Source organism: Corvus moneduloides, chromosome 3 (genome assembly GCF_009650955.1).
Source record: "Corvus moneduloides isolate bCorMon1 chromosome 3, bCorMon1.pri, whole genome shotgun sequence".
NCBI lineage: Eukaryota > Metazoa > Chordata > Aves > Passeriformes > Corvidae > Corvus > Corvus moneduloides.
The window spans coordinates 2,261,445-2,289,420 of NC_045478.1; the positions used below are offsets into that span (position 1 = coordinate 2,261,445).

A 27,976-nucleotide genomic window follows, 5' to 3' on the forward strand; every position below is an offset into this window, starting at 1 on the left:
CATAAGTTACTTTAAAAAATATTTAAGTGTTAGTGGATTTATTTTTGCTCTATTTATTTAATATTTTACTGTATTTCTACTATGCCAAACAACTTCCTGTGGTCTCGGGATGTTCTTGGAACAGCAAATTCAGTTGTAGCAAACAATAGAACAAAATACCTGGATCCAACCACAAAAAAAGAGTTATTCAGGGATTGTAGGGTTTGTTTTGCTGTGTTTTGAGGAAGATACTCTTTAAAATGTTTGTCTGCATGGCAAGAGTTGAGGAAAAGTCTGAGTTAACAAGTGATGAGCTTCCAGAACTCCAGGCAAGGGAAGAGGATGAGAGCAGAGCCAGCATGGACAGAATGGACTCCCAAAAACTTTCACATGAGATCCGGCTCCAGATTCATCTTCACAGCAGTCTGTTGAACCTTCAAAATTTACTTTATAGGGAAATATTCCTTGATAAATAAACCACAGCCTCGCAAATGAAGGAGATTATATTATTTTTTATGGGATTCTCTATTTCATCTGGTGTCTTTTTAAAAGACAGAAGTGTTTTTTTCAGTCAGTTTGACCATGCATTCACTTCTGCTCAGAGCACAGAAGCCCCATCTGGAGCAGGTGGGAGCTCTGTAGCACAACACCCAAAAGAAAAAAAGGAAATCAAATGCTTCCCTGACACATGGAATAGATAAAAATGAACAAAAGCAACGGCCCCAAGTAGACAGGAAAAGATGGTAAAAGGCGAGGGGTGGGAGGGGATGGGATATGAAATAAGGAATTAAAAATAGAATTACATTTTCCTCCTGGCAATACACAAACACCACTAAGTGCCCTTCATAAATTTCACTATTGTTGCTGCGAGTGGGAGGCCCATAAATCACACTGGGAGTGGAGCTGGCACCTGTAAAAAGCCAAGTGGGCTGAGTGCGTATCAATAAGTTCCAGCAGCTCCACTATCCCTGGACAGGATGGAGGGGAAGTGGATCACGAGGCTTTGCTGTGCCTAAAAGCTTGGTTTGCTCTGCAACAACTTTTATAAAACAGCTCTTTGCCAGCAAGTCCAGCAGCACTCACCAATATTGAATTTCGTGGGTGATTTAATGCTTTACCTGCTGTGCAAGGGGAGAGCTCTGCCTGCCTTTCTTCTCATCTCTGACAGGGAAGAGGGACTTCAGCAGCTTTGGCATCTGAGGCACAAAGGACTTGACAGGATTCAGGTAGGAAGCAGCCAGGCTACCAATACCTGTTGGAAAAAAAAAATTGAAATATGAAAACAGTTATTCTTTGGAGAAAGGGAAAAAAAACCAACCCAAAGCTGACCCAAAACCCTCTACAAAAAATGTAAAAACCTCTTCTTTCTAGTCTGAGATGGCTTCTATGGTTGAAGAATTATCCAAGGGAAAGCACTCTCTGAGAGCAGCTCAGCTTCTTGTGACACTCAGGAGCTGCAGTGACTTCATTTCTCTTTTAGGGAATTCTCTGAGCTGTAGGAGAGCTCTTACCTGGATCAGGAGAGTGGTTTTGCTGCCCAGAGGCCGGCAGGGAGGTACGAGATGGGCTAATGCCTCTGCTGGAGTTTGTGGCACCTTGGGACACATCTTGCTGACTCTCCCATCGACCCTAGAGGAGAAAAAAGTTTTAATTTTCCAAGTTAGCACAACAGCAGGAGCACTGCAATCCTGACACACCCTGCACAGCCCCTCTGCCAAGCTCAGAGTGCCAGAGCTGAGGAAAGACCCTTCCCCAGGGGTGCTTTTAGTTGGCAGACCCAGCCCTGCAAAGATGAGCACCCTCAGCACCAAGGCACAGAAGAAGTTTATTTCCAGACCTCACAGCTGTAATATTTCACTCAGTTGTGCTGCTCTGTTTTGGAAGGTAGGTTACAACCAGGTGAAAATAATATGGCGCTGTCTGCCCAAAATTCCTGAATATTTTGTGGATCTGCTAAGGAGTAGTGGAAGCAGTGTCAGGAAAAAGGGGTGAGGACAGAGCTCTGAACAAGACAAGTAATACAAGACCTAAAGGTTGGATGTTTGTGCCTGGAGTCAGAGAAAGGAGGAGTTGATCAGATCAAGAGGAAGCAGCTGTGGCACTGCCACATTTTCCAACAGCCTGGAAAAGAGAAAGCTGGAATATCCAAGCTGTGGACAGCAGGAGCCACAAAAAGATCAGGATAGGTTAGGGCTTGGACCCATGGTTAGTGAAGATGAAATAAGATTATTTTCAGCCCTACAAGAGCCTGAGGCAGATGAGGAAGAAACAGTGACAGAGAAAAGAGCAGCTCCTTTGCTTTCCCAAGATCCCAAGGTTCTCTGGTTGGGTTTTCCCATGGATCCCACACACCATTCTGCACATGAGGGTGATTTCTCTTGCTTTTAAAAAGGTCCAAAACTGTGGTTTTGGAACTTTCCTCTCAAACTCACAGCTAGAAACTGGCTCGGTGACAAAGCCTCCTGGCTAACAGAGATTAGAATCCCCAGGCCACTCTCTCCCATCAGCATGTGAGTGTCAAGAATCTACGTGGCAAAATCCATTTTTTACTAATTCTCTCATCTTGATAGGTAAAATCATTCACAGGTTTGTCTGATTACTCCAAGTGACTGGCCAGGGTGTGTCTCTGCTGGAAGTTTCATGTGGATGCAGGACAGGGTTTGGTTTTGCTTCACCAAACTGGATGTGCAGAGCTGGAAGGGAAACCAAAATTCCATGGGGTTGTCCTGACAACGTCTGAGGGAGGCACACATGCAATGCCTGCCAAAGCAGTTCCTTCTCATTTACTTCATTTATAGGAGACCTGAGGGCAATTCAATACCCATTTATGAGTCTCTGGGTCAAAAAAGTCCAGTCTCAGACTCTTCAAGGAGTCTCAGGGTCTTGTGGGAAAGTGTCGTCCTGTTCAGGTGGCAAAATGTTCTCAGGACGAGCTTGCAAAGCTTCTCCTTTCCATGACCAGAGGTTGCAAGGACAGGATGGTGCAGCCAAACTGATACAAACTGAAGTTTGATACTGTTTTGTGTGTGTGTGTGTGTGTGAAGAGTTTTGCTGTGGCTGGTGCAACATCTGGATTTTATTGTACACCTGAATTTTCCTTGTGTTTTAAAAGACAGAACAGGAAGATAAATACTTCCACAGTAAAATGTGCAGGGAACATACTAAAAAGGAGTTACAAGGGATCGATGGACCTGCTGCATTCCTAGACCGTAAGTTTCCAGTATTTTTTCCTGGAGGAAGAGGGGGAAAATGTGTCTTTTCAGTAAGCTTCCCACTGTTGGATGCAAGGAATTAAAGTGACCTTGAACATAAAAATGACAGGCAGCCGAACTAATCTTAACTGGAACTTGAAGTCATGAATGTTTCACAAATAATAAATAAGCCAGGATAGGAGGAATAGATTTCTCCAATGGGTTGAAGGTCACAGTGAGCAGCCCAGGGCAGGAATCATTTCCATTTGGATCTATAAGTCAGTCCCAGGGAAGCTCTCCTGCTTTGAATAGCAAGTAACCTGCACTTGGGCAGAGCAGGACCTGTCCTCAGCCCTCCTGCTCCAGGTACACTCAAGTGCTGCAGCTGGGAAGTCGACTTTGGGATACCTGATGGATGTCTGAGGTCACTGAGGCAGCCATCCTGAATGTCAAGCTGATGGAGCCCAGGCTGGGAGCAGCAGGGGTTTGTTTAGTCTGCTACTTTTGAGGACTTTGGTGTTCAAGCCCTTCTTGAAAGCTTCCTGCTCTGCCCCTGCCTTAAGCCTCCAATTCCAGCATTATCTTTGACCTGACTCATTTATGTCTTACACAAGTCCAAGAGTCACGTCTGAGGCTGGAAAGCTCCACAAAATGCTTCCATGAAACCATCTTTCCTACTCCTCACCCCCAAACTCCTTCACTTTTTTGGCTTTTGTGTTTCTATTAGTGCAGGTTTCTCTCCCAGGTGGCCTTACCATGTGCAGAGATTAATAAAGAACAGAAGACTCCAAGCAAACAGCACAAGACTCAAAATAATCTTGAAATATTGGTTTTGTTGCCTCCTGGCCTGATCTGCCATCAGCCTGGTAGATGCTGGCACTGGATGAGGAAAAAGAGCTATGGAAGGGTGGGAAGCATCTGAAAGCTTCATTTTTGGAGAACATAAAGCTTGATTAGTGATCCTTTAGGATCTTGGGATAGTGATCCACTTAAAGACACAGGGATTAAGGTGACACATCTTGAGCCAAGCCTAAGTGCTTCTGGAGAGCACAGAGACAGAAGAAACAGAACGAATATTACAAATTTAAGGAGTATTGTAGCATAGTAGAACAGGGACTGAATGCATGTGAAGAGCAACTAAATAATTTTCTGAGTCATGATCTATTGAGTCACAAGTGCCCTTCACTGACTGTTCCAAGAAAAAAATGATTTCAGGCAAATATCTTGACTTTCTAGCCCCGTTTGGGGAATGCTGAAAAAATGCAGTAGGAACGAACCAGCAGAACACTTTCAGAATATTCATCTTGTAAAAAAAGAATGGCAACATTTGGTGACTTTTCCCATAGGAAAAGCCTTTTTTATTTTTAGGACCTTTTGGAAGTTTTGTTTCAGCCTTGGTACTATGGAAAACTACATCTTCTAAATAATTTTAAGTATTTTGCCAGGCTAAATAAAATGAAGGTCCTGAGAACAGGAATGAGTAAAAGATTTGTGTGGTTGTTTACTTAAGGCATGTTGGGTTTTTTAATTACACTTGCATTGGGGAGAGTGCAAAGATCATCATTTTAGCCTGAAGGTCAGATTTGTGACCCTCAACTCAAGAGATGACAACAAACCATCAAAATTAGGTTGATCAGGGCAACAGGTGGAGAAACATATGGAAAAGAAAATACTGGAGACAACTGGAAGTGTCAACTATTGTGCACAGGGAATTCATGCATGATTTTACTAAGCTGGATTGAAAGATGACCCATCTCAATCTCAATAAAATAAAAATAAAAAGAACTATTAACTACATCAACTTGATGAAGTTCCCAAGTTTCCCACCTGGACGTCATCCAGCACCCTCCCGTGCTGCTTTGTGCATTCACCAACTGCAACGCAACAAATTTAAAGTCTATTCTTATTATTATTTAAGTGCTGTGAATCTTTTCTCTCTCAAGAAGGGTGGTGAGAGAAAGAGAGGAAGCTTGTAAATCATTTGCCCAGAGGAGTCATCATTTCATGAATATATTTGGTCTCTGCCAAGTGACCAAACAGAGGTCAAGTGATTTAATTTAACAAATCAAAAGTAGCCACCAGAAGAATGCAAGTCCCTTGATGTGTTTTAATGCAGAGCTGTTTATAAAGCGGTTTATTTTTATAACACCTTCTCCTTCTTCTCCTCTGCCTTCTCTTCTTTCACACATCCTCCATGAAAAACCCCAGGGAATTTATTTCATGCACAAAACCTTTAGGGCAGGTAGGGATCATCACTGCCTAAGTCATCTGGAGGCTTTTACCTGACAAATCTTTCCTTGAAGTTGACAGACCATTAAAATGCAGCCACTGGGTAAGAGAAATGAATAGTTCTTGTGTTTTATTATTTCAGCAGTTCAGAAAAGGCTTAGGAAAAGGTGACCACATAGCACTGGAATACAAGCAAACAGCTGGGACACACAGCTGGGACAAAAGGCACTTGTTCTCATGAACAGCAGGATTATTCAAATTCAATCTACACAGTAATCAATTTGCTGAAATAAACTCTGGTTCCCAGAAAAAAACTGAAGGTTGAATGGCACCATCTTGTCTTACTTAGATTTTGAGCTACAAATACTGGACAGGAAGGACTGGAAGGACAACTGTCCAAGACAAAATAGTTCTTGTCAGAGGTGTTTTAAGAGCAACTTGTGACATTTTTCACCAATATGTGATTTAGTCTGATCTGTAAAACACCCCAGAGATGCCTGCCATTCATTGTGCCTCTGATTCATCCAGTTTAGTCAACTCAGTTTTTAAATTCAGTGTCCAACTGAATTAAATTAAATTAAATTAAATTTCCAACAAAAGCCCCCTTGAACATGAAAATTCATCCCCTGTATCTGATATCAGCACTCAGACACTCAATACCCCTGCATCACCTGACAAGTGTGATGTGCAAGGAGAAATCAAACTCATCTCACTCTCCCCTAACCACATCTGCAGTGATAACAGCAGTAAAAATTGCCTTTTTCTCATTTAAGCAAGCAGACAGAACCCAGAGGTGAGCCCACGTGCAGTCCTGCTGACAACATGAAAGTCCATAAAACTCTTATGAAGTAAATTCAGAAAACAGCTCCTTGCCTTCTCAGCCAGCTGGGGAGGCTTCATCTCAGGAGTTATTAAAAATTCCCAATGCTGGCTTAAATGTTTCCCAGGAATACACAGCTCAGTGTGAAGAGTCATCCTGCTCCCTGGAATCCCTCTGTGCTGTCACCACCCGGGGATATTCTTTCAAGGTGGTTTTTTTCCCCCAAAATGCACCAATCCCACACCTCTGCTCCAGTCCTGGAGAAGGACTTTTCCACCTCTTCAGGAGGGTGTGACCACCCATCCATGTTTTTACTAACAAAGTCTGCAGGATGAATCCATGCCCTAATTCTGGAATCTTTCAAGCTGCCTGTTGTGGTTGCACTGACACCATCTTTAATTCTTATTCCAACTCATACAATATTCTTGTTTGCTTGTTTCATATTCCTTTTTTTTTATTATTTTAACAGAGGAATGAGCCCTGGCTCTTCTGAGTGCTGGAGAATGGAGCAGCACCCACATTCCAAACTTTACCAGCACGGATGGTGCTTGACACAGAGGGATGAGACTCAGGAGCCCTTTCCACAAAGCTAAAAAATCCATGGTAAAGGCAGCAGGAATGCAAGGGATAACAGAGAGAGATAATCAGAAAGAGAAATAAAGTAATGGAATAAAAGTTAAGGAGAGGAATATTCTGCAATGTGCCAAGGGTTTCCATCGATATTGTGCACCCAGTTCAGGTGCTGTTACTGTCCTGTGACTGCTGTTTCCTGTGATACAACAAATAACTTGTTTGGGATTGGCTTATTGTAATAAACAACACCCAATTCCTGGTAAAATAACAATGAAATGACAACCCATGACTGCTGGAGAAGATTTCTTTGCCACCAAATTTCTCATCAAGGGACAAAGACATCCAGCTTAGCCAAAACTCTGCCTTATCAAGCCACTCTCAAATCCTTCATGCTAAAAAATGAACAGGACTGATCTCACCAGTGAGCTTTGTGACGTTTAAGGGACGTTTAAGGATCTGTTATTATTTCATTCAGATTACAAAAGCTTTTGCTCATCTTCCTACGGAAATGGGATCACTGAATGACAGAATAGCTTGGGATAGAAGGGTTTGAAGATCACCTAATTCCACAGGGCAGGGACACTTCCGCTAAGCCAGGCTGTGCCAAGCCCTGTCCAGCCTGGCCTTGGAACCAGAGATCCATTTAAAACCAGAAATTCCCGGCTGGGGAGGTTGCACCTCCACATCCTGAGGAACAAGTGCCTTGGACTGAAGCTCACTGCAAGCAAGGGGAGCAGCTCCACCACCTCAGCTCCACATTCCTGCAGCACAGAGTCTCTGTCAGCAACTACAACCACGGCCAAGAGCAGCAAAACCTCATGCAAACCACTGCCAGTAACTCCAGTTAACCAAAGCTTGGGAAAGGGGGTCATTCCTCTGAGAGCACCAACACAAAACTAAGGACAAGCAGGTTTTCCATTGGCCCAGTATTATTTTAAAGTCATTTGTTCATAGAAATCAAGAGCTGCCCACACTGAACTATAAAAGCCATAAAGCCTGAGCAAGATTTGGGAGAAAGTCTTAAAAGTTTATCTCATCTCCAGGCTAACATTCCCTGGCAGATATTTAGATACTTGCTTGCTTTCATGTCTATTTTTTCAGCTGAGAGGGGGCTGTTTCTTCTGAAATGACTTCACCCTGTCCAAAAATCTGTGAGAATGGCCCTAAACAGCTCCAGCTCTGTAAGAACCCATCAGATGCACCCAAGGAGAAAGTTCTCTGCTTTGTACCAGTTCACGCTGCATTAATGACAGGATTTCAATGGAAAAACTCGTTTGCTCTGTGCTATGCAAATGAGGCACCACCAGCAGCATCTTCAAAGCAGGAAATAAAAGCGTGTGAGTGAGCAAAATCAACTTTATAGTGAGATAAAATTATTATCCCACTCATTAGGTGGACCTAATGCATTACCTCTGCTGGGACCTTTGGGCTCTGAAATGTGCAATGAGAGAAATCATTGAGGGGAAGGAAGGAGAAAAACAGAAATCATTAAGAATCCTGATCTTTAATTCTTGCTTTAAAAACCCCTTACAATATTGAAACATCCCACAGTTCTCTCCAAACAGAAGTTGCTACAAACACTTTATCACCTGCATGTATTTTAGCATTCTCTCCATGGATCAGATGTAGCAGATTTAGCAACCAATGCTGGAGCACTACATCAAAATTCTATTATTCTGTGCAACTGCATTATGCATTAAAATGCCTTGTCACCACCAGATTCTCCCCCTCAAAATGACTCCACGCTTGCTGGGCAGAATATCTATCAGGAGGAGATCCTTCAGCTGATCTAGGATTTGGAAAATAAGCTTAAATTTAATTTTTCACCTCTTAAAAGTAATGCTTTGGGTCTATACTGGTGTTTTTAAGGAGTGGAATGGGCTGAATTATCATCACCCACCACAAGTTTAGGACCACTGGACGGTCACGGACTTTTTCTCCACAGGCTTTTATTCTGTCTAGAGGTGGACTTGAACTAAAATAGGGACCCAAATCTCTTCCTTTCTCCCAGAATTCTTCCCTCCACCCAGGTGAAAGCTTTGGAAGAGCTGTAAAGCTGGACAATGCTCCTGAGCATCCCACAGGGGCTGGGACAAGGAAGACCTGGGAACTTCCCCAGAGAAGTCCAGAGCAGCACATCCAAACCTATTTCTGTGCCAGGAGCAGTCTCAAGGATCCAGGAGCACATGGGGTGCCCCATTTTTCACAGATATTTCCCATTTCTGCTCCTAAATCACTGGCAGAGTGGAGTCACTTCCTTTTTTTTCCTACTGAAGTTTTACCAGGAGATCTGCAGATACTCACCCTGTTACTGCTCAGGTTATAAGGGGGGGCTAAATCCTGGCGGCTTGCAGAAAGCTGGAAGAGTTAAAAGAAGCAGAATTATTTCTTAACAAGAACTTTAAAAAATTCCTAACTATGCCTCTTGACTCATAAGGCTGAAAAGGAACAGTTCTGTGGTTAAAGGAGAATTAAAATCCAAGAAATACAAAGTGAAATTTTAATTCTTGACCTGGGAGGAGCCAAAATTTGACACTAGTTTGATTACCAGTTCTATCAAATGATTTCTTTCCAAATTTTGGGCAGCAGAAGTCTCATTTTTCTTTTGCACAACACTGGTGCAAAGCTTAAGTTCAGCAAATACTTGCAACTTGCTTTCAAATCTTCTGAAGAAAAAGAGAAAAAAAAATTCTTCAACTTGGAAAGTAAATGAAAAATCTCCAGTGCTCAGGGAAAAAAAAAAAAAGAAAAAAAGCAAGTTCTTTTTACGTTGCTTTTTCAGATAATGTGGATTTAGGGACTTGCCTGTATGATGAAAGCAGCTGGAATAGGGGCAGATTTTGTCTGCACTTTGCAATTTCCACACTCAAAAATGAGCACAGGGGGGTGAAAAGGAAGGAAATTCACTGCTCTATTCCATGATTCCAGCACCTGGGAATAAAGAGTGGAGCTGCTGGAGATGCCAGCAGGGAAAACTCACCCGATTCACGTTGGGGGAGCTCAGGCTCCTGCGGTAGAGTTTTCCTTTTCCCATCAGCTGCTCCTTTACAGCAACTTCCTGCCAGTCACAGAGAGCAAAACAAAGAAAGTAAGTGTATTTGGCAAGAATTAAAGTTCTGATCATCCCAGGATAGCTTTGTCTATACAAATAAAATGTGGCACAGGCTGCTGTCTGTAAAGTTCACATGGCTAAAATTATGAATGGATAAATTTTAACATCTGGTATTTTGCTGATTGGCACATGTAGGATTTTGCATCTAGTCCTGATTCTAGGAGATGACAGAGATGCAAAGACTGAGACTCTCTTTCCTAGCTGAGCTCCTATTTTAATCCTTTAAACTAATTATAAATGACAGGGAACTTGCTTTCAATATTTAAAGTGCATCACTTCCCCATGAATTTATAGTGGGCAGGCACAAGCTTCAGCTTGTTTTGCATAACTTTTCTCTTTGTGCTTGCATAATTTATATCCAGGAGAACAATTTTCAATAAATGTTTTTCTCTCCTATATTTTTCCTGGTAAACAGATCAAGTTATAGCACTTAGAATTAACCCGATCAATGTCTTTTTTTTATTGGCAGGATGGCTTTGGTGAATTCGAGGTAGAATGTGGGCAAAATGACAAAAATTCTACTGGCAATTCCAGAAACTATTGCTGAAGCTTCAGAAAGCAAAAGTTAAGGCCACACAACTCCTTTTTCTGAACCAGAATTAGCAATGAACAGCCTTAAAACCAAACCAAGCGTCCCAGAAGTGTGCCCTGAACAAAGAACTCTCAGCCCCACCCATGCTGGAGCTGAGCGAGGACATCCCTGCTTCCGTGGATCTTTGCCATAGGTTTTGGGAGGCTGAGGTGTGCATTGGAGTGGTTTTTGGGGTTGTTTGGCAGTTTGTGTGCACTCAAGAGGGTGTCTGGACTGCTCCCACTGTTCTCACGGCATTCCCTGCTGCAGCCCTGGAGCCAGACCTGGCGCAGCCGGTCCAGGGTGAGGATGTTCTCCACGGCCAGGACGCTCCGCAGGTACTTCTCAATGTAGGCTTCAGAGTCAGCTGAAGCTGCATCTTCCACGTTTGCTGCCATCCTGGCCAGTGCCTCCCGCTCCTCAGCCCCCTGAGCATCCTGGGGAGATGAAATGAGATGGCAGCCTGTTAAAATAAACCCAACATCTCCCACATCACTCCCGGAGAAAGCGCACTGTTACACCACGTGGCACCAGTTCAGCACTGCTTGTCCTTAAGCTCAGGGGAAAATGAGAACCATGGAATCATGGAATAGTTTGGGTTAGAAGGGACCTTAAATTCCATTCCACCCCCTGCCACAGGCAGGAATACTTTCCACCATCCCAGGCTGCTCCAAGCCCTGTCCAAGCTGGCCCCGGACCCTTTCAGGGATGGACAGTCCAGAACCTCTCTGGGCAATCACTGCCTCACCACCCTTAGAACAAAGGATCTCTTCCTAATATCTATTCAAAATTCCTTCCTAATACTCAATCTAAGATTCTGATCCAAAGAAACACCCTGTGCCATGCAACCTGCACGGGTGCTCCTACCACTGTCACAGACATCTCAAGCTGTACGTGGTTATTGTTTTGAGGCTTTTTGGGTTCTTTCTGAGAGTCTCACAGCGAGATGTTGCCATTAATTAGCAAAAGGGCTGCATTCAGATATTTCATAATTAAAAAGTGCTCAAGCACATTTGGGGCGTTATCTAACCTGAGAGGAAAACAAAATTTCAAGTGAGCTGCAGGAAGAAAAAAAATAGAACATTGCTGGAGAAGCATTTCAACAGAGAGTGCAGAATGCAGCAGAACACGGAAGAGCCAGGCAGCAATCAGAGTTTTGGCTCTTCATGTGTTAATGTTTTCACAAGTGCTCAGATGGAGCATCTCTTTGGAAGGAAAGGATTAGCATCTAACTGGGAAAAGCTCAGGAATCAAGAGATGCATAAAGACATTACTGAGAAAAAGCCACTTTGTTATTTTTTTCCACAGATTCTTGTGCTCTCAACAGCAGGCACTTCACCTGCCCATTTTTCCTCCCTCTTTTTCCCCCCTCTCCCTTCAAACTGTCTCTTCAAGGACCTGAGCAAATAGATGCTCACTCAACAAAATACACAGTGACACTGATAAGAGAGGCTGCTGCTAAGTCACAGCGTGTAAAGGAATGGGCTCCATCTTTTACAAACCACATCTTATCCTGGAAGCAGCAAGAGCCAGAATGCTTAAAATGAGGGGGAAAAGCACAAAATTAGAGGCTCTTGGCCAATTTGAGACACTCTTGATTTCTTATTCACCTCTGGAATGTTTGAGACTATCTCAAAAGTGATGCCACAGCCAGGGATGGAACTTCGGGGGGACATTCTTCGGAGGAAACTCTGTGCAAAACCCTGTGGGGAGGAAACAGAGGGAAAACGTGGATTAACAGATTCCAGCTGAAATAAACACGGTTCACAATGAAAGAAGCCCAAACTCCAACCAATAAATATGTAAGAGCCAAAGATTTTAACTTGGAGAAAATAATTCACTTGCCTCTATTGTAGATACAGAGAAGGATTCACTTCCTTCCTTGCAAGGTGACTGTTTCACCAAGCATCAGCTGCTTTTAGAGGTGTTTTTTTTCCTGACAGAGCCCTAGGTGACTTGTCTTGAATATTGACAAGTACAGACATTAAATTCTTGACCAAAGAGATCGTTATGAAGAATGATTTAAGGGGCATGGTCATTGTTTATGCTGACTTGGCGCCTTGCAGGGTTAAGAACCGGACTGTTGAATTAATGCAGAGATGAGTCATTCGAAGATGCTGCTGAGACAAACTCCCAGGAAAGGTTATTGACAGGGGTTTTTAGAAAAACAGCAAGAAAGCCAAAGATTCTGTGTCAAATGAAAGTAAAAACCAGCATTGACTAAATCTGTAGAAAACAGAATTGATGAAGACTTCACATGATTGTGATTATTGGCACGTTTAATTTATCTGTTCAATACAGTCTCCCATTCCATATGACAAAAAATTCACTGTTCTTCCCTTGCTGAGAAAAAGCTTCTGCCTGATGGAAGCACCAAGAACTGGGGTTCTACTCCCAGCATGGGGAGCTGCCTGCAGGGTGTCTGAGTGTAACCACACCTCTTCTCCTTGCTCTTGCTTCAGATTTTAACTACAGATGTGCAACCAGAATAACAATCCAGGCTTTCTGCTTTGTCATTATCACTGCCAGGGGAGGCTGGGTTCTGAGACAATGCTGAACAAACTCCTTCCTCCCCCATCGTTCTCAGGATTTATACTGTTCTCAGGGCATGATGCTGCAAATGGAATGACAACTTCACTGCCTGCCATTTACCAAACACCCTGCTCCCACCTACACATTATTGTAAGAGCACCAACCAGAAATCATAAAGGACCAAGAGTGATTAACTCTGGTGAATTAACACAAGGGATATCTCCTCCAACTATTCCTAGTTGATTTCTAAATACCTGTAGCTGTAAATAGAAAGGGTTAGCAGCAATGTGTGAACTTAATACAGGACTAGGGAAACACACAAGTTCCTTTATGCAAAATACGAACTCTGAGCTCACAAGAAATTAACTCTTCCCACTTTTCCCAGTGATAAAACACTTAGGAGTTAATAGAGAAATAACTAAACTTCTTACACTTAGATGCCACAGAGCCTTAAAAAACAAGCTGTGTCATCACCCACAATACAAGGGATACCAGGAAAACCACTTGGAAGCTCAAAGCCTCGCTGGCCTCTGCTGATAATACGGCGCTTCCATCCAGGCTGAGATGAGGGAGAGACAAGGAAATCTGAGTCCTGGGAAGTGGGAAGGGCTGCAGGAGCTGTACCTGTCTGCCATAAACGTTGACACAGATGCGCTTGCGCAGCACCAGCTGCATCTCTGCAGGGTGGCTGAGCTGGACAGTGGCTCTGACAATCAGATAAACCCTCTCCTCTGCCGCCGTCCCCTTGCTGAGCTGGATGCAGTCGTGGACCGTGGAGTCCCACGAGGCTTCTGCTTTCACCTGCAAAAGGGGAAAAAAATAAAAATAAATGTATCCTCTAATAAGCATAATTAGGTGTATAATTAACTGTAATTAATTAAGCATAATTAGCAAAAATACATAATACATAAATTTTGAGAGTCAGCTTCTCCGTTTCGCTCTCTGTGAAGAAAAAATCCCCGCACTTTAGAAGAGGCCATTTAAAAATCAAGATCAGTTTGCCAAATGAAGATGTTGGGATTAAAAATGCCAACTTGCTCAAACTCTGGAACATTTCCTCTTGAAAAAAGAGCTTTGAATACCAGGATCATTGCAAATAAATTATAAAATATGCAGAAGTGCAGGACCATTTGGCCTAATTTATTAAGATAAACCAGAGAGCAACAGAGATTGCAGTGGAAATCTTCCATCACACCACAAAAATTCTCCTGTTTGTATTTCAGAAATAACTTTGCTGAAGCATTTCTAGTAATACAGTAAAAGCTGGAATTTTTCTTTTTGCATGTTAAAATGTAAGTATTACTGAAGATTGAAATGGTTTATCTTCAAGCCATAAACTGGCCTGGTAGCCAAATTTCCAGGCTTTAAAAACAAATCTGGACCAAAAAAAACCCACCTTAACAGAACTATCAGGAATAAAGCTCCTCTAAAAATAGAAGAAGAAATAAATTTCAGAGAAAGGAGCAAAATTTCAAGGAGTAGGTCAGATATTCTAAACCTAACAGCAAAAATCAGAAACCAACAGTTGTGAAGTTGTAGAACTCTTGAGTTATGTGGCAAAATGGAGGATAATGAGTGTAACGATGCAGAGGTAAAAATGTTAACAATTCAGACTGTTTGGTTTTTCAGCTGGGGCTTTTGTACTCTAATTTGCTCAGGGGTTTTGCTTTGCTAAACACAAACTGAATCCCAAGGTTTCAGAATGCCTGGATTTGGATGAAGGAAGATCCTTGAGTTTTACTGTTTTCCAAATCATGGTTACACTCCTAGTGAATATTCCTTGAAAACAAAGTTGCTCACAGAAGAAACAAGTGCTGTACCATTTCTATGACATATTTGATGCATTATTTTCACATGTGGATATATAAAAAGAACAATTTAAAGACTAAAATTCCTTGGTCTGCAGCTTCTCTTACCTCACTGTCATGATGCTTCACAATCTGCAGCTCAAAGAATTCCTCCTCCTCCTCTGCCACCAGAGTAGCATCCCAGCCTCCTGCCTCTGGGTCATCCAGGTTATCCTGGGAGCTGAAGTCATCAGCTACAAACAGGAGGGGATGAGCAAACACAGGGTAATCACCCCTTTTAAAAAACATCCAGCAAGTCATGAATTCACATTTTCATCCCCAACTCCCCAGCTTGGCTACTTTGACTTCACCTACAAAATTAAAGTTCCTGCATTGTTCCACTTCAAAAAAAAAATTCCCACTTCTAAACAGAAAGTGTGCACAAGGATTTGGGGGCACAGACTCAAACGTGCCTAACAAAGGGCAGGAATCTCCCCCCGTGGCAAACACGCCCTCCTTGCCCACAGGTGGATTTGCAGCACTGAGCTCACTTGGCATTAAGTGTGTGGTGGTGGTAAAATAAGCTGCTGCCTAAACAGAAAACACCCTACTTTTAGATCATGATGAAACAAACCCTTAATCTGGGTTTTGAGAAGCTCAACCTGTCCTGGCTGGAGTTATGAATTATTAACCAGCTCCTCTCTGAAGCCATTGGATCCACGGATGTGCTGTCCCAGGTGGACAAACCACCAACGTGAGGAGATTGCAGCCCAGGTCTCCTCACAACAGGCTGAGTGTCAGCTCCCCTTCTCACCTGACACTGCTCATCCAAAAGTTAACCCTCTAAACATCCTAACAAGGATTTATTCAGCTGATTGCTCCCACACTGCTTTGGGGCTGCCACTTTCTTGGTTCCAATTTCCCATCTTCTGCAGGAGCATCTGACAAATACATTGCTCAAACACATTGCTCACACTGGATCTTGTGGTGGGATATACTAAAACATGGGATTATTAAAACCTGTGGTTCCTTCCATACATAACACTGTGGATTTTCAAACATTAAGCAGCATGTTCCAGGAAAAATGGGCACTTCTCCAATTAATCCACTTGCCATCCCAGGCTTTTATTAATTTTAGGAGCTTGCTTCAATTCTGTAACATTCATTGGCTGGACAAAGTCTGTTTTCAAAGTACTCTGTCATCTTAAGAACCACTTACCATTCAAGTCAAGGAATATAACAGGAATGTGAGTTTCCATACCAGCCACAGGAGTCCTAAAATGCAAGACAAGGACAACAGTGGCATTTAAAGTAACAGAGATTTACCCAGCACATGTCCCTGATGATCCAAACCCCCACGACATTGCATTCAGTCTGCAATTTTTAGCCAGACTATTGATAACCCTGGCAAACCTCTTTATTTTAATTTACTGCTGCAGATTCCAAGAGACTCAAATAAATTGGTATTTCTTTTATACCAGCTCTCTTAGAATTATTATCTTCTTTGACCTCTGCTTTCCGAAATGTTTTCTCTTTCTTAAATGCTAACAGCAAAATTAAGTTTATTTACTCTGACAGACACATTAATGAAATGCAAACCCCTCTACTTTAGTGATGGCAGGGAAAATGGGGAAGAGAGAATCAGAAAAGTCAGTCTCAAGGTTTTTAAACTAATACTGATGCTGCCTCTCCACACAGTTACTACTCTTTCTTACAAAACACACGTTTCAAGAGCCAAAACTGATGAATTTATAGTGAGTAATAGCAGGCTGGCATCTTATGTAATATATAAAGTGCTTGAATCATACTGAACATTTCCTCTGGTGCAAATGTGAGCAAACCAGATTCTTCCTGGAGCAAGTTTCCTGCAGCTCCACTGTTTTCAAACCTAATGAAACACATCAATGTGAAAGCTGCTGTGTTTCAAACAAGAACTCGATCTTTTTTATGTTTTAGAAGCTCTGACAAACTTCAGCTTAAAACTCCATGACAGTCCATTCCATCAATAAATCCTGTTAGATGTTTGCTTGGAGAAGATATTCAGGAAGTTGCAAGCAACTGAAGATGAGGTTTGAGGTGAAACAACCCTGACTCCTTATCTGCAGTTGTTGCTCACAGCTGATCCAGCACAGCAGCCTCACTCTAGTGCTCTCTACTATTTTTAATGCTCAGAAAATCACATGGAACACTTGCTGACTAAACAGAGTTTGTTCTCACACCAGGAGCGCAACAAAATGCTCCTGGAGATGCAGTTTTATGACGAGGGGGCAGCTTTTAAGTGAATGAACTAGGTAGTTAACATATTAGCTAATTTTTTTAAATGGCGAGTCCAGTGGTAATAAATATTGATTCCTTTTTTCAGAAGGTTATAATTACACTCTGATCAATAACAGTATCGTTTACTAAACAGCATTTCTGGATTTCAGAGACACAACCTGATAAAGTAATTTAAGCAAGAGGCCTAATTTTAACAACTTTGCTCATGCAGGGTACAGAGGCCAGACTGAGAGACAAAAAATGGCCACAATCCAAAGCCAGGAATGGGCTGTGCATCATTTTTACATTCCTCCTATGGGAATGGATGTTCCTACCACTCTGCAGGAGCTCCAGGGATCCCACTGCCAGCAGAAGGAACCATCACAGCATTCCTTTCCTCCGTCAGGGTCAGCCTCATCTCCAAAAGCTGAGCCTCCCGATCGGCATCGTCTTCTGTTTTATCTGGAAGCAGGATGTCAGTCAGGACAGCAGAGCAGTTCTGAGTGCCTCTGGCAGGTGGCAGTGATTCTACACCTCCCATGACAGAATAAACCCCGCTCTGCTCACAGTTCAGCACACGAAGAAACACCCCAAAACAAACAAACAAGTTCATGAAGTCTTCTCCAACTTTAATTTCACCCCAAAAAATTACTGCTGAGTTCAGAGATTCAACTCTCCATTAACTTCTTCTCTAAATTTGACAATATATTAAGATTAGAAGTGTGTGCACATCTCTCAACCTTTTACTGTTATTACTTTTAACAGCATTTTCCTTACCAGGCTTCCCCACGAGTTTCTGCAGTTGCTGGTCAAGGTACTCCTGGCGCTTTGTTAAGGCACAGAGCCACTTCCGACGGAGCCTCTCCAAGTCCCTGTCCTGAAAAGGGGGAAAAAAATCACATTAAATATTGCCCCAGGAAAGCCAAGGTTTCCTTATTGTGGCTTGCACATCTCCTCAACCCTTCTGCTCATCCTACACCCAAAGAGAAAAGGAAGACAGAGCAGACACATCCAAACCCTTCAACTTTCCACATCTTATGTGAAGTATTTTTGATTGCCACCTCTTTAGCTGTTTTTCTGTATTACCCAACTGAAAAAAACTTCACTTTATGCAGTTCTTTCCCCCAAGCTACTCTAAAACTCACTAACCACTGGAGCTGGAAAGCCCAGTCCTCACCACTCCCCTCAGTGCTTAGCAGCCTCATGTCAGGAACCCATCCCTGCCCCACACCATCCCACTGTCCCCAGTTATGGCATTTGAAAATGAACCTTTTAAAATAATTTTTCTCAAGTGCTCATGTCCTTTAGAAAACCCCCCAAAACACCTCATGATCCTTAAGAACATTCAGTTCCTCCTCTAACATGGTTTAATCTGAAAACTTCTGCATTTGTAAGAGAGAATTTAACATTTTTACCTGATAACTGTCCATTTCATCCTCTTCTTCCTAGGTGAAAACACACAAAACCATGCCATTATTTTTTTTTTTTTTTGATAGCAGGAAACACTGAATGCAGAAGGTGTAACTAATTTAAGCAATATTAACAGTGTTACAAAGAAGTCTGAGCGTAGCAATGGCATGGTCACAGAACTAAAACACACTGACACCCCAAAGATTAACAGCTAAACACCAACCAGAACGATCCAAAAATTATAATGGAAAAATTCACAGCAATGTAACTATTAGAAGTCTTAATAATGGAAAGGAAGTGGAATACAAGAAAGAAACAGGAGAAACAGCTTAAAACCTTTTGATCCTGGACGGCAAAGAAAAATGCTCTGTTTTACCTCTAAGACTTCAGAGTGTTCCAGCAAGTGCTGAAAAATCAAAGTCTGCTACAGAATTCCAGAATAGTTAAGGCTGGAAAAGACTTAAGATCACCAAGTCCAACCATCAACCAGTGCCACCACCATGGTCAGCACTGAACCTCAAACATTTTTTTTTAACACTTCCAGGGATGGGGACTCCATCCCTGCCCCGGGCAGCTGTGCCAGGGCTGGACAGCCCTTTCCGTGAAGGAATTGCTCCCAGTATCCAACCTGAACCTCCCCTGGCACAGCTTGAGGCCGTTCCCTCTCATCCTGTCCCTGTTCCCTGGAACCCACCTGGCTGCCCCCTCCTGTCAGGGAGTTGTGCAGAGCCACAAGGTCCCCCCTGAGCCTCCTTTGCTCCAGGCTGAGCCCCTTTCCCAGCTCCCTCAGCCGCTCCTGCTGCTCCAGATCCTTCCCCATCTCCATTCCCTTCCCTGGACGTGTTCCAGCCCCTCCAGGTCTCTGTTATCATGAGAGGCCCAGAGCTGCCTCCAAAACTGAGGTGTGTACAAAGGATTGGAGGTAACTTTGCTGCAAAGGAGAAGAACTGTAAAAATCTGCTGTAATTATTGGGGAATTAGAACAGCAGCCACACCAGGAGTGACAATGGAGACCTTCAACCTTTTATTCCCATTATTTTCTGATGGCAGACATCACCTTTAGTTCTCGACCTTCATCCCTAACAGAGCCACTTGCAATGAGCACAACTGCCCCTCCTCACAGGGAATGGAAAAGGAATGAGGGCTGCAATCCTCAAGGAGTTATTACTTACCTAGTTAAGCAATAACGAGCCACCAGAGCCTACTTCTGTACCTTAATCATGAAAGCAAAAACTTAGCTAAGCTAAAATTAAAAAGCTGCAGAGAAGAGGCATTTCCTCAGTTCAAGGTCTTTAGAAAATCTTTCACATTCCAGAGATATCTGATTTACCTGAGATAAGAGAAATTATAATAAGGGGACTAAAAATCCAGGTGCTCATGTCCAAAGCCTATTGTAAGCAACAGGTCCCACAAAACCTGGTTTTCAATGGCCCTTTCCCAGGGGGGTTATCAGTGTCAGGCACAACCCACTGGTCTCTCTCAAGTAGAGTTTAAGCCATTTTTCTTGACAGAATGTTCTATTTTGGGGATTGCCAGCTCTGTGGGATAAGGCTGGAACTGGTCAGTGGATCAGGAATTCACTGGGGAAGAAACAGGATGAGGCAGACAGGATGCTCCCCTGGGAGTTCTCCCTGTAAAACAGGCTAAAAAGGGCACTTGTGGGTTGTAGGTCAAGGAAAAACTGCAAGAATCAATCATTCTGTCCTAGGAGAGAAACTTGCTCCATTCAGGAGTTTCCCGGCTTTACAGGAAGGAAATGTGGGTATCAGGGGCTGCAGGCAGAGCCAGCAGGAGCATAATGGGGAACAACAGGAATAATCTGCCAGGATGCTGCTGGAAAGGTGGAAAAAATTCCCCTTTTTGTACCCCTGACACCCAGTGGGAAAGGACTGCTCAGGTTAGGAGACAATAAAAACCCCAAATACTTCAGAGCTCAAAGGAAAAGCCATCCTGATTAAGCAGAAAAAGGGGCGCAGACATGGATTGAATCATACTCTGACAAGAGGGACATTTTGGGACATCTCCTGCTTTTCCATTTAGCTGGCCACTTCTCTGGCAGGGCAGCAAATCAAACAAGTTCAGAGACTTGTTCTGCTGCACCAGATTTTGGCTTTGCCAGCTCCAGGGAGTGACTGAATTTTCATTTATCTGTTGGGGGAAAAGTCAAAGTGCACCAGAAACTCACAGGAGCACTGCAAGAAGATAATCCCCAAAAAGAGATGGACACACTGGCAGTTGAACACGAGGTGTGTGAGGTCGTCAAACAACTGCCCAACATTTACTGTGGGCCACAACTGGTTCATGGAATTCTAACATTTGTAACTGGACCCTATTTGAATAAATGTTCCATTGGTTTATTTTAGTTTGAATTTTTAATTTGAGTACTTTTAGTTTATTTTTATTTTGAATACTTGAAATCGCTTTCCATGTTTAATATTTGAAGTAAAATCTACAGGAAAATCTCCTAATGAATTTTAGGAATGTTTGTATTTTCTTCTCTTCTTTGGGTGGTGTGTTAAGTCTGTGCTGCTTGATAGGAAAAAAAAAAACCCAGCCAAAACCTGAAGAGACACAGAACATCTTAATACTGTTACTTTTGCCATGGAAAATGATTCCCTTTATGTTTTACAGCTCTTGGAAACAGCTGACAGCAAATATTCAGAATTTTACCTGATAATTTTGTGACTTGACGTGTTTTATTTGAACACAGCCAATGCCAACAGATAATATGGATTCCTCCATCAGTGGCAAGGTCCCAGATTCCTGCACAGATTTCACTTCAACCTGGATTCGTCGAGATTGCCCCTGTCCACAAGAACAATTCGAAATGCTTGTTAAAAAAAGAAGGAATATAAAGTGCTGGAAGTTTAATTCCAGAGAGACCTCTACTGGCAGTCACTGGCAAGGAATATTGTATTTTTACTTTGGGAAGAACGAAGTGGTGCAATCCCAATGACCCAGTGCTCAAGAGATTCCCCCTCCTGTTGCAAGGATTTATATTTACAGAGAAAAATAAAAGTTTAGCATTTAGCAACTGCCCAGTTTGTTTTCTGGACGGTTTTCAAACATACACTGAAAGGGTTTTCATTTTAGTATTTCTGAAGGTGGAAAATAGGATCTCCTCCCCATCTACAAAAGAGGAGAGCAAAGAGCTACTGGAATTTCAGTGAACTTTTCCTGACTCTGCCCTCCTTGGCTGAAAATTCTGACCTACTGATGGTATCAGTGCAGCAAAGCAACTGCTCTTTAATAAAACTGTAAGGGAGAAAAAAAAAGGAAATTAAAAAAAGAAAATTAAAATAAAATTCAAAGGAGTTGGTGATGTCAGAGGAGCAGCCTGTATCCAACTTTTACTGATTCCTCATGTTCTTTGGGCAGTAGCTTATCAATAGCTCATCATTTAAAAACGTGAGCTGGTCAGTTAAGCATTAACAATTTAAAGCAGGTAGAATTCAAAGAACAAAGGAGTGCTTGGCTGGAAGGATCACATAACGGGGAACTCTGGACCTCTTTAAAAAATAATGAAGTTCAGTGGAGACTGATGTCCCTTCTGCCAGGTGCTGGCACAGGACAGGGCACAGGACAGAGAGAAAGGTTACAGGGAAGGCTTTCATCACCTTTAAGCTGAGTTTTGCTCTGTCTCCCACTTCACATCTGTTTTCCTCAACATCACTTTTGCACCTAAGCTTGACACCTCCTTGGACACCTCAGTCATCCAAAGAGAAGCTTCCCATGTGCTTTTTGCACAGCTGGAATCCTGCCCGTGCCACCTCACCTGTCTGAGCTGGAAGATGCCTCCTGTGCTGACATCCCTGGCAGGGGTCACCTCGACTGGGCAGTACTCCCCGTTCTCATTCAGCTCCAGGATCTGAACCCACAGCTCCACTTTGCGGGTCACCTCGCTCCACCTGCAGAACAAGTCAAGTACTGGGTTGTTTCTTTTGTTTGGTTGTTTTTTTCCCCCCAGAAAAACGGAATTAAAACATCAAAACACTGAGCTCAGGCTGCAGATTGAAGCAGCAACAATCACTGCAATAAATGCACCATTTGTGAGCACACAGGTACCAGCTGTGCAGTGCTTCTACATTTTCCTGACAGCTGTTTTAGTCAAACACCAGAAACAAGCCTTTTCCTGATTCCAACACAAACTCCAATTTCACATTTAAGCTCTGGTCTCAATTCCTGCCACAGAAGCCCAATGTTGTCAGGGCAATCAGATTGAGATGGGAGACAGAAGAATGAAATATGACACTGTCTCACAAGCTCTCAAGATTCAGAGCTCTCTCCTGGCCTTCATCATCTCAGTGCCTTCTCTCCAATTCTTCCCAGAGCTTAATAAGGAACAGCCAGTTTTGTAGAACTTCAAAATTAAGAAGGACAGAGGTGCTCACTACTTGGCTATCAAACATAACTCACTATTTCAGAGCATCCTTTTCCCCTTTGCCATATTTCCCTGACTTTTATTTTGAATTTCCCTACACGCAGCTTAACGCTCAACAGAAGCTTAAGCTGCAAGTAAAAAGAGAAGTAACTGCCAATGAATTAAGATGCAGAGCTGCCTTCTAATTGAAGAGGCAAAACAGCTCACATTTAAGAAAATGCTGCTATAAGATTACTTTGGGGACAACAAATGCTACCAGCAAACAAACAACACCCCTCTTCAGTCTGAATTATCATACTGCTTTATATTTATTCCAAATTGAGGTAATAAGCAATAAAACTTTTCCATGGAAGCATTACAGGGATGGCATTTCATGGCCAGGAATGAATTGGTGTCATCCACCAGCCTTCAGCTCAAAATTTGACTCTTTACCCCAAACCTGCTTCAAAACTGGGCACCTCAGACAGTGGTTTTTCCCAAATTCTAAACCTAAGGATGTATTTTCCATATCTACCTGTCACGAAGGCTGCGTGTTTTGGCTTGAATTATTCCCAAATCCCACAGGGCTGGGTTTTTGCGGTCACCACTCTGCTTGTGCCCATAAACTTCAATGGCCAAAGCACCATCATAAAGATGTTCCATGAAGTCTTCAGAAATATTCACAGAAACCTCCTGGAAGGGACAAATCAGCTGATAACTCTGACTGCATGACTCAGGCTGTGAGATTTTACTGCCTTGACTTTAATAAAAGAATTCAGTAAAGTCCCCCTGGTTCCCAAGACACAATCCAGGAGAAAGGAAGTGTTGCCTCAGCTTGTAAAATCAGGAAGCAGGTCAAAGGTGTGTGATTTTCTAAAGATTAAAGTCTATAAGGAGCTGAAAAATGGCCACAGGCTGCTGCAAGCCCTGAGCCAATGGCTCAGAAAAAAAATCAAAGCATAGGTTGTAATGTTCAGAATCAGAAAATCAAAACTCATCAGAAGGTGCTACATCTATCTCACAAATGGCAAGAGGAATAAATTGCTCAGTGTAACGTGAAGGGATAGAACATGATGAGAACTGGGGTGATTTGGCTGGGATTCATCCAGGCTGACTTTAGATGTCCCTATTAAAGATGCCTCTGCTCAGCTGCTCCAAAGCCAGTGGCAAAAAAGAGTCTGTCCTAAATAGTCTGTTCTGACTTCTAACAACCCAACTTCAACGTCTACAGCAGCCCCATGTCCCAAGAATTGAGACATTTCTCTCCATTTCATCAGAGTTTAGAGTGATCAGCTCAGTTACTGACATCAAATATCCTCAGATAAATATCCCCCATCCACAGTGATTTTTACTGGGGATAACTTCTAATGTAAGTTTCTCTAAAGAACTGATGTTTTCCTTTATTAACCCCCTTCATTTTCAGTGATTTTTGTACAAATGAACAGTGTGGAAGGATCAAACTTAAATGGACTCTGAAGACATTTAAGTTCTTATAAAAAAACATTAGTGTAGCAGCATGATGAAATTAAATACGGTATTAGGTCATCATGAAATGTCATAATGTGAGCAAAAAGGCAATTAAAACTGCTATACAAGCCTAAACCTGCTTTTTATTTTGTCTGCCTTACAGTTTAATTAATAAATCAGAAAAATAAATTACATTGCAGTGGTCGAAGACAACCATGCACCGTGGCTCCTTGCTGATGGAAGACTGGGAAGGATCCACCTCAGGTGCAACAATAACGGGCTCCACTTGATCCCAGAACGTGTATTTGCAGAACACAAAGTTGGACAGGTGCTGTGGAAGACCTGTAGCTTGAAGTATTTTAATCTAGAAAAGAGGTGAGAAACAAATGAAAAGCACTCATTCAACAGGCATGGAATTAAAAACATCTCCTGGACAATGTTCCACTGCAATGGATAACAAAAAGATAAGAGCAGCAAACCAAAAATGATTTAGAAAATAAAATTTCTGCACTGATACTCACTGGAGACAGTATCTGGAGTGCAGCAGCTGAGCACAGTCACTAGATGTCACCAGGCTCGTATTTTCTGGGAGTAACATTTTGCTGATTTTTAACAGTGAAATGCACCAAACCCATTGCAACTGAAGAGTAATCCAGTAAAAATCTCATACTTCCAGCGGCTCCTTTATTCTCCAAAAATCCCTGGCTTAAGACACTACTTGTCCTTACTCTGTGATGCTGGAAATAACCCAAAATCAACCCAAAGAATGCAAAAGTAGCCTGTCCCCTCATCAAATCAAGGCCAAATAGAAACAAAACCTTGTCAATTCTCATTCTGATCTAAACAAAGCCATCATATTCACCTTTTATTTCATAAACTTCTATTCTCCATTTGTCAAATTAAGACCAAATGAGTTAGACTTCTGCAGTAAGATCCTCAAGATTGGCAGTATTTTTTGCCAAAATGCCCCATCCTGCTTGTAAGCAATGGAGCTCTATGGGAGAGGATAAAAAGTGGGGGAAAAAAGCACAATTTCTTCCAAATTGTTCATATTGTCCAGAAGTCAGCAAGGCTGGGGACCACTCCCTCTAATGCTTTTTGCCTCTCTCTTTTCTTACCTGTAGCTTGTAGTTTTACTGCAACACGGAACTGTTAGTAAATACTTCCTACTAATTTTCTTTTTATTACTAACAGTAATAAACGCACTGTATATATTTTACAAGATGTTTAATATTTAGATAAAGAAATATTGAGAAAAAAAGAAATATTAAGAGATAATGATTCCTAGAATGATGGGAGTTTATCAGATTCTGTGACTCTTTTTGGATTAGATATTGCAGTGCCAATCCTAATACACAGATCTTCCCTGGTTTCCAAGAGTCCACTAAACTTCCTGGGGTGAGCCTTTGGCATATAAATGCAATTAATGAAAGGAACGAACCCCAACTAATTATCTTGTGTTATTTCAGCCATTCCAGAAACAAAATGAGGTTACAAAGAGACATCCAACATCCAGAAGCCAAGGATTTGACTCAAGATGGGAAGAGAAAAGGTTGTTCAGAGTTTGGGATACATCCAGAACTCACCCTGCAGACAAGTTTTCTCTCCTGGATGTCATTTTCATTTGAATAGTCAGGACTGTCCTCACCTCCCACCAGCCTGTCATCGATTTCCCCACTCACTCGAACAACTTCAACGTGGAGACGACCTGAAACCTGGCAGGACAGGAGTCAGAATTATTTGTGTGCCAGAAAACAGTGACAGGTCCATTCCCTCCCGGTCTGTAAGCAGCCAACAAACACTTTATTCCTTTTTGCACTGCTCTTGCACTCTGCAGTTGTTGCACCACATGAAGAACGCTTCGGAGCGAGAATCAAAGAGCCTTTGTTGCAAAAACCATAAAGAATCAGCCACTGGGGTGACCTGAGGAACAATCTCACCTTCAAACCAGTCTCTGGAGAGTCTGCAAAGTGCACACTTGATGCAGAGCATGGAGAATGTTGCCTGGTGTGCTCTGCTGCCTTTGAAGTTGTTCTTACAGAACATATTTAAGAACCTATTCTTGATGGCAGGCAGTGAAAGCAGTGGAGCTACAGCTCATCCTAAGTACTTATTTTGGGCTATTTCCCTCAGAAAGGTGCTCAGGAAGCTTTCTCCTTTCACAATCACCGTGCTGGGATTCAGAGCTGCCTGAAAACTCCAGTAAAGTGTTATGGGATTTGCACAATTCCACATTGTCAAGCAAAGAACTTGTGCAGATGAAACTGGAAATGATCTACTCTGTCCTGGTAGTAAGACCCACAGGCTGTAATTAAACAGTTGAGCAAGGACAGATTATGGAAGAGAGACAAACCTCTCCTTTCTGATTGATGATTGGAACAGCATATTGAAGCTTCACATCATAGAACAGGCACTCAAGGAAAACATTGGCTACTCCAATAAGGCTGTGGTTTTCCTGCTCATCGTAGAAGGGATCGGCTCTCCTGAAATAAGCTCTCATCACCTGCAAGCAAACCCAGAGTCAGGAAACCAAACCTTCCAGGAAACGCTTTTTGAAGTGTTGCACAACCAGCCCAGTGGAAGAAAAAGGGACTCGGGCAAGAGGGCAGATTAGATCACAAGAAGAATAGAAATGAATTTTGTTTCGGATAAGGCCTGTCCTGAGCAAGTTCTCCTTAACTTTGCCAGATTCCTGAACATTAACTACTGCTGTGTTACCTGCTGCTTCCTATTGTGTGCTCCATTCCCTCACCAAACTATGCATGCAAGCAGGGGTCAGAGGGACAAGATAAGGGTTAATGAAATGCTGAGGATCAATTCAGTACTAGGAAAAGCAAAACCTCAGGAAAACTCAGCTCTTTGCATATTCCCTCCCCACCTCCACCCAACAACCCTCCTGAAAATGTAAAAGGAATGTAATTACAGGAGTATTTTTTACTTACTGGATTGTCTTCCTCACAGTCTTTCCACTCCTGGTAAAGGTCCCTCATATCCACCAGTCGATTCTCCAGTTTTTCCAGTGACCAGATTTGTTTGCCTTTCCCTTTCCTCCTCACCTGGATAGCAGGCTCGCTGAGAATTGCACCTCTCTGTGAAACAATTAACGGGATACCAAGAAGGAATTCATGTCACAACAGTGAAAACAAGAGTTTAAAACTAACACAAACTTGAGAATATCTTTGGGAAAAGTCTGTTCTTTTTTTTATTCTGGCTTGAGCAGCCAAATCCAAGTGTGACAGGCTCTGAGTTCAGCTGTCACAGTGTATTGGTGTTCAGCTTAACTGGGAAGGCTAATCACAGCTCCAGGCACTGGTTTCCGTGGATTTTCACCTTGCATAAGTGTTAGAAATGGGAACATTTAAGCATTTCACAAATATCCTCAAGTTACAGCAGGCCTGGAGTTCCAGCTAACATGACTACTGCCTGCAACTTGCAACTAGTGCAGACACTTAACCCCCTTTATCATCCTGTTTCTGGATGTGTCTTCCCCAAAAGACTGTGAGAAAAACTTCTAAAACAACTGATAAAAATTATAATCCTGGAATAAAATCCATTGACTGAACTAAGGACAGTCTGAGTATCACCAAAATACTGAGCTGGCTTCAAGGACAGAAATAACACCAGCTTAGGCAGCTAGCCTGAGACATGGAAGTCTGGGTTCAGCTCCCTCCTTCCAAAATTTCTGAGAT

General features: G+C 42.5%; 1 protein-coding gene across 3 annotated transcripts in view; it reads right to left on the reverse strand.

Moving 5' to 3' along the window:
* The window catches only part of KIF13B (kinesin family member 13B), a 119,420-nt gene that overhangs the window by 17,515 nt on the left and 73,929 nt on the right, over positions 1–27,976 (reverse strand). For 2 of the 3 annotated variants that reach the window (XM_032103601.1, XM_032103600.1), the window contains exons 19-38: positions 27,230–27,376; positions 26,641–26,790; positions 25,874–26,002; positions 24,481–24,651; positions 23,356–23,513; positions 22,236–22,368; positions 21,131–21,265; positions 18,466–18,495; positions 17,828–17,927; positions 17,386–17,512; positions 16,014–16,069; positions 14,924–15,048; positions 13,632–13,808; positions 12,086–12,178; positions 10,760–10,912; positions 9,773–9,850; positions 9,097–9,150; positions 8,203–8,223; positions 1,491–1,608; positions 1,098–1,231 (exon numbers count right to left, since the gene is read on the reverse strand). In XM_032103601.1, the coding sequence (XP_031959492.1) occupies positions 1,098–1,231; positions 1,491–1,608; positions 8,203–8,223; positions 9,097–9,150; positions 9,773–9,850; positions 10,760–10,912; positions 12,086–12,178; positions 13,632–13,808; positions 14,924–15,048; positions 16,014–16,069; positions 17,386–17,512; positions 17,828–17,927; positions 18,466–18,495; positions 21,131–21,265; positions 22,236–22,368; positions 23,356–23,513; positions 24,481–24,651; positions 25,874–26,002; positions 26,641–26,790; positions 27,230–27,376 (2,289 nt within the window). The remainder of the gene's footprint in view (positions 1–1,097; positions 1,232–1,490; positions 1,609–8,202; positions 8,224–9,096; positions 9,151–9,772; positions 9,851–10,759; positions 10,913–12,085; positions 12,179–13,631; positions 13,809–14,923; positions 15,049–16,013; positions 16,070–17,385; positions 17,513–17,827; positions 17,928–18,465; positions 18,496–21,130; positions 21,266–22,235; positions 22,369–23,355; positions 23,514–24,480; positions 24,652–25,873; positions 26,003–26,640; positions 26,791–27,229; positions 27,377–27,976) is intronic. The other variant, XM_032103603.1, reaches the window with a different exon arrangement.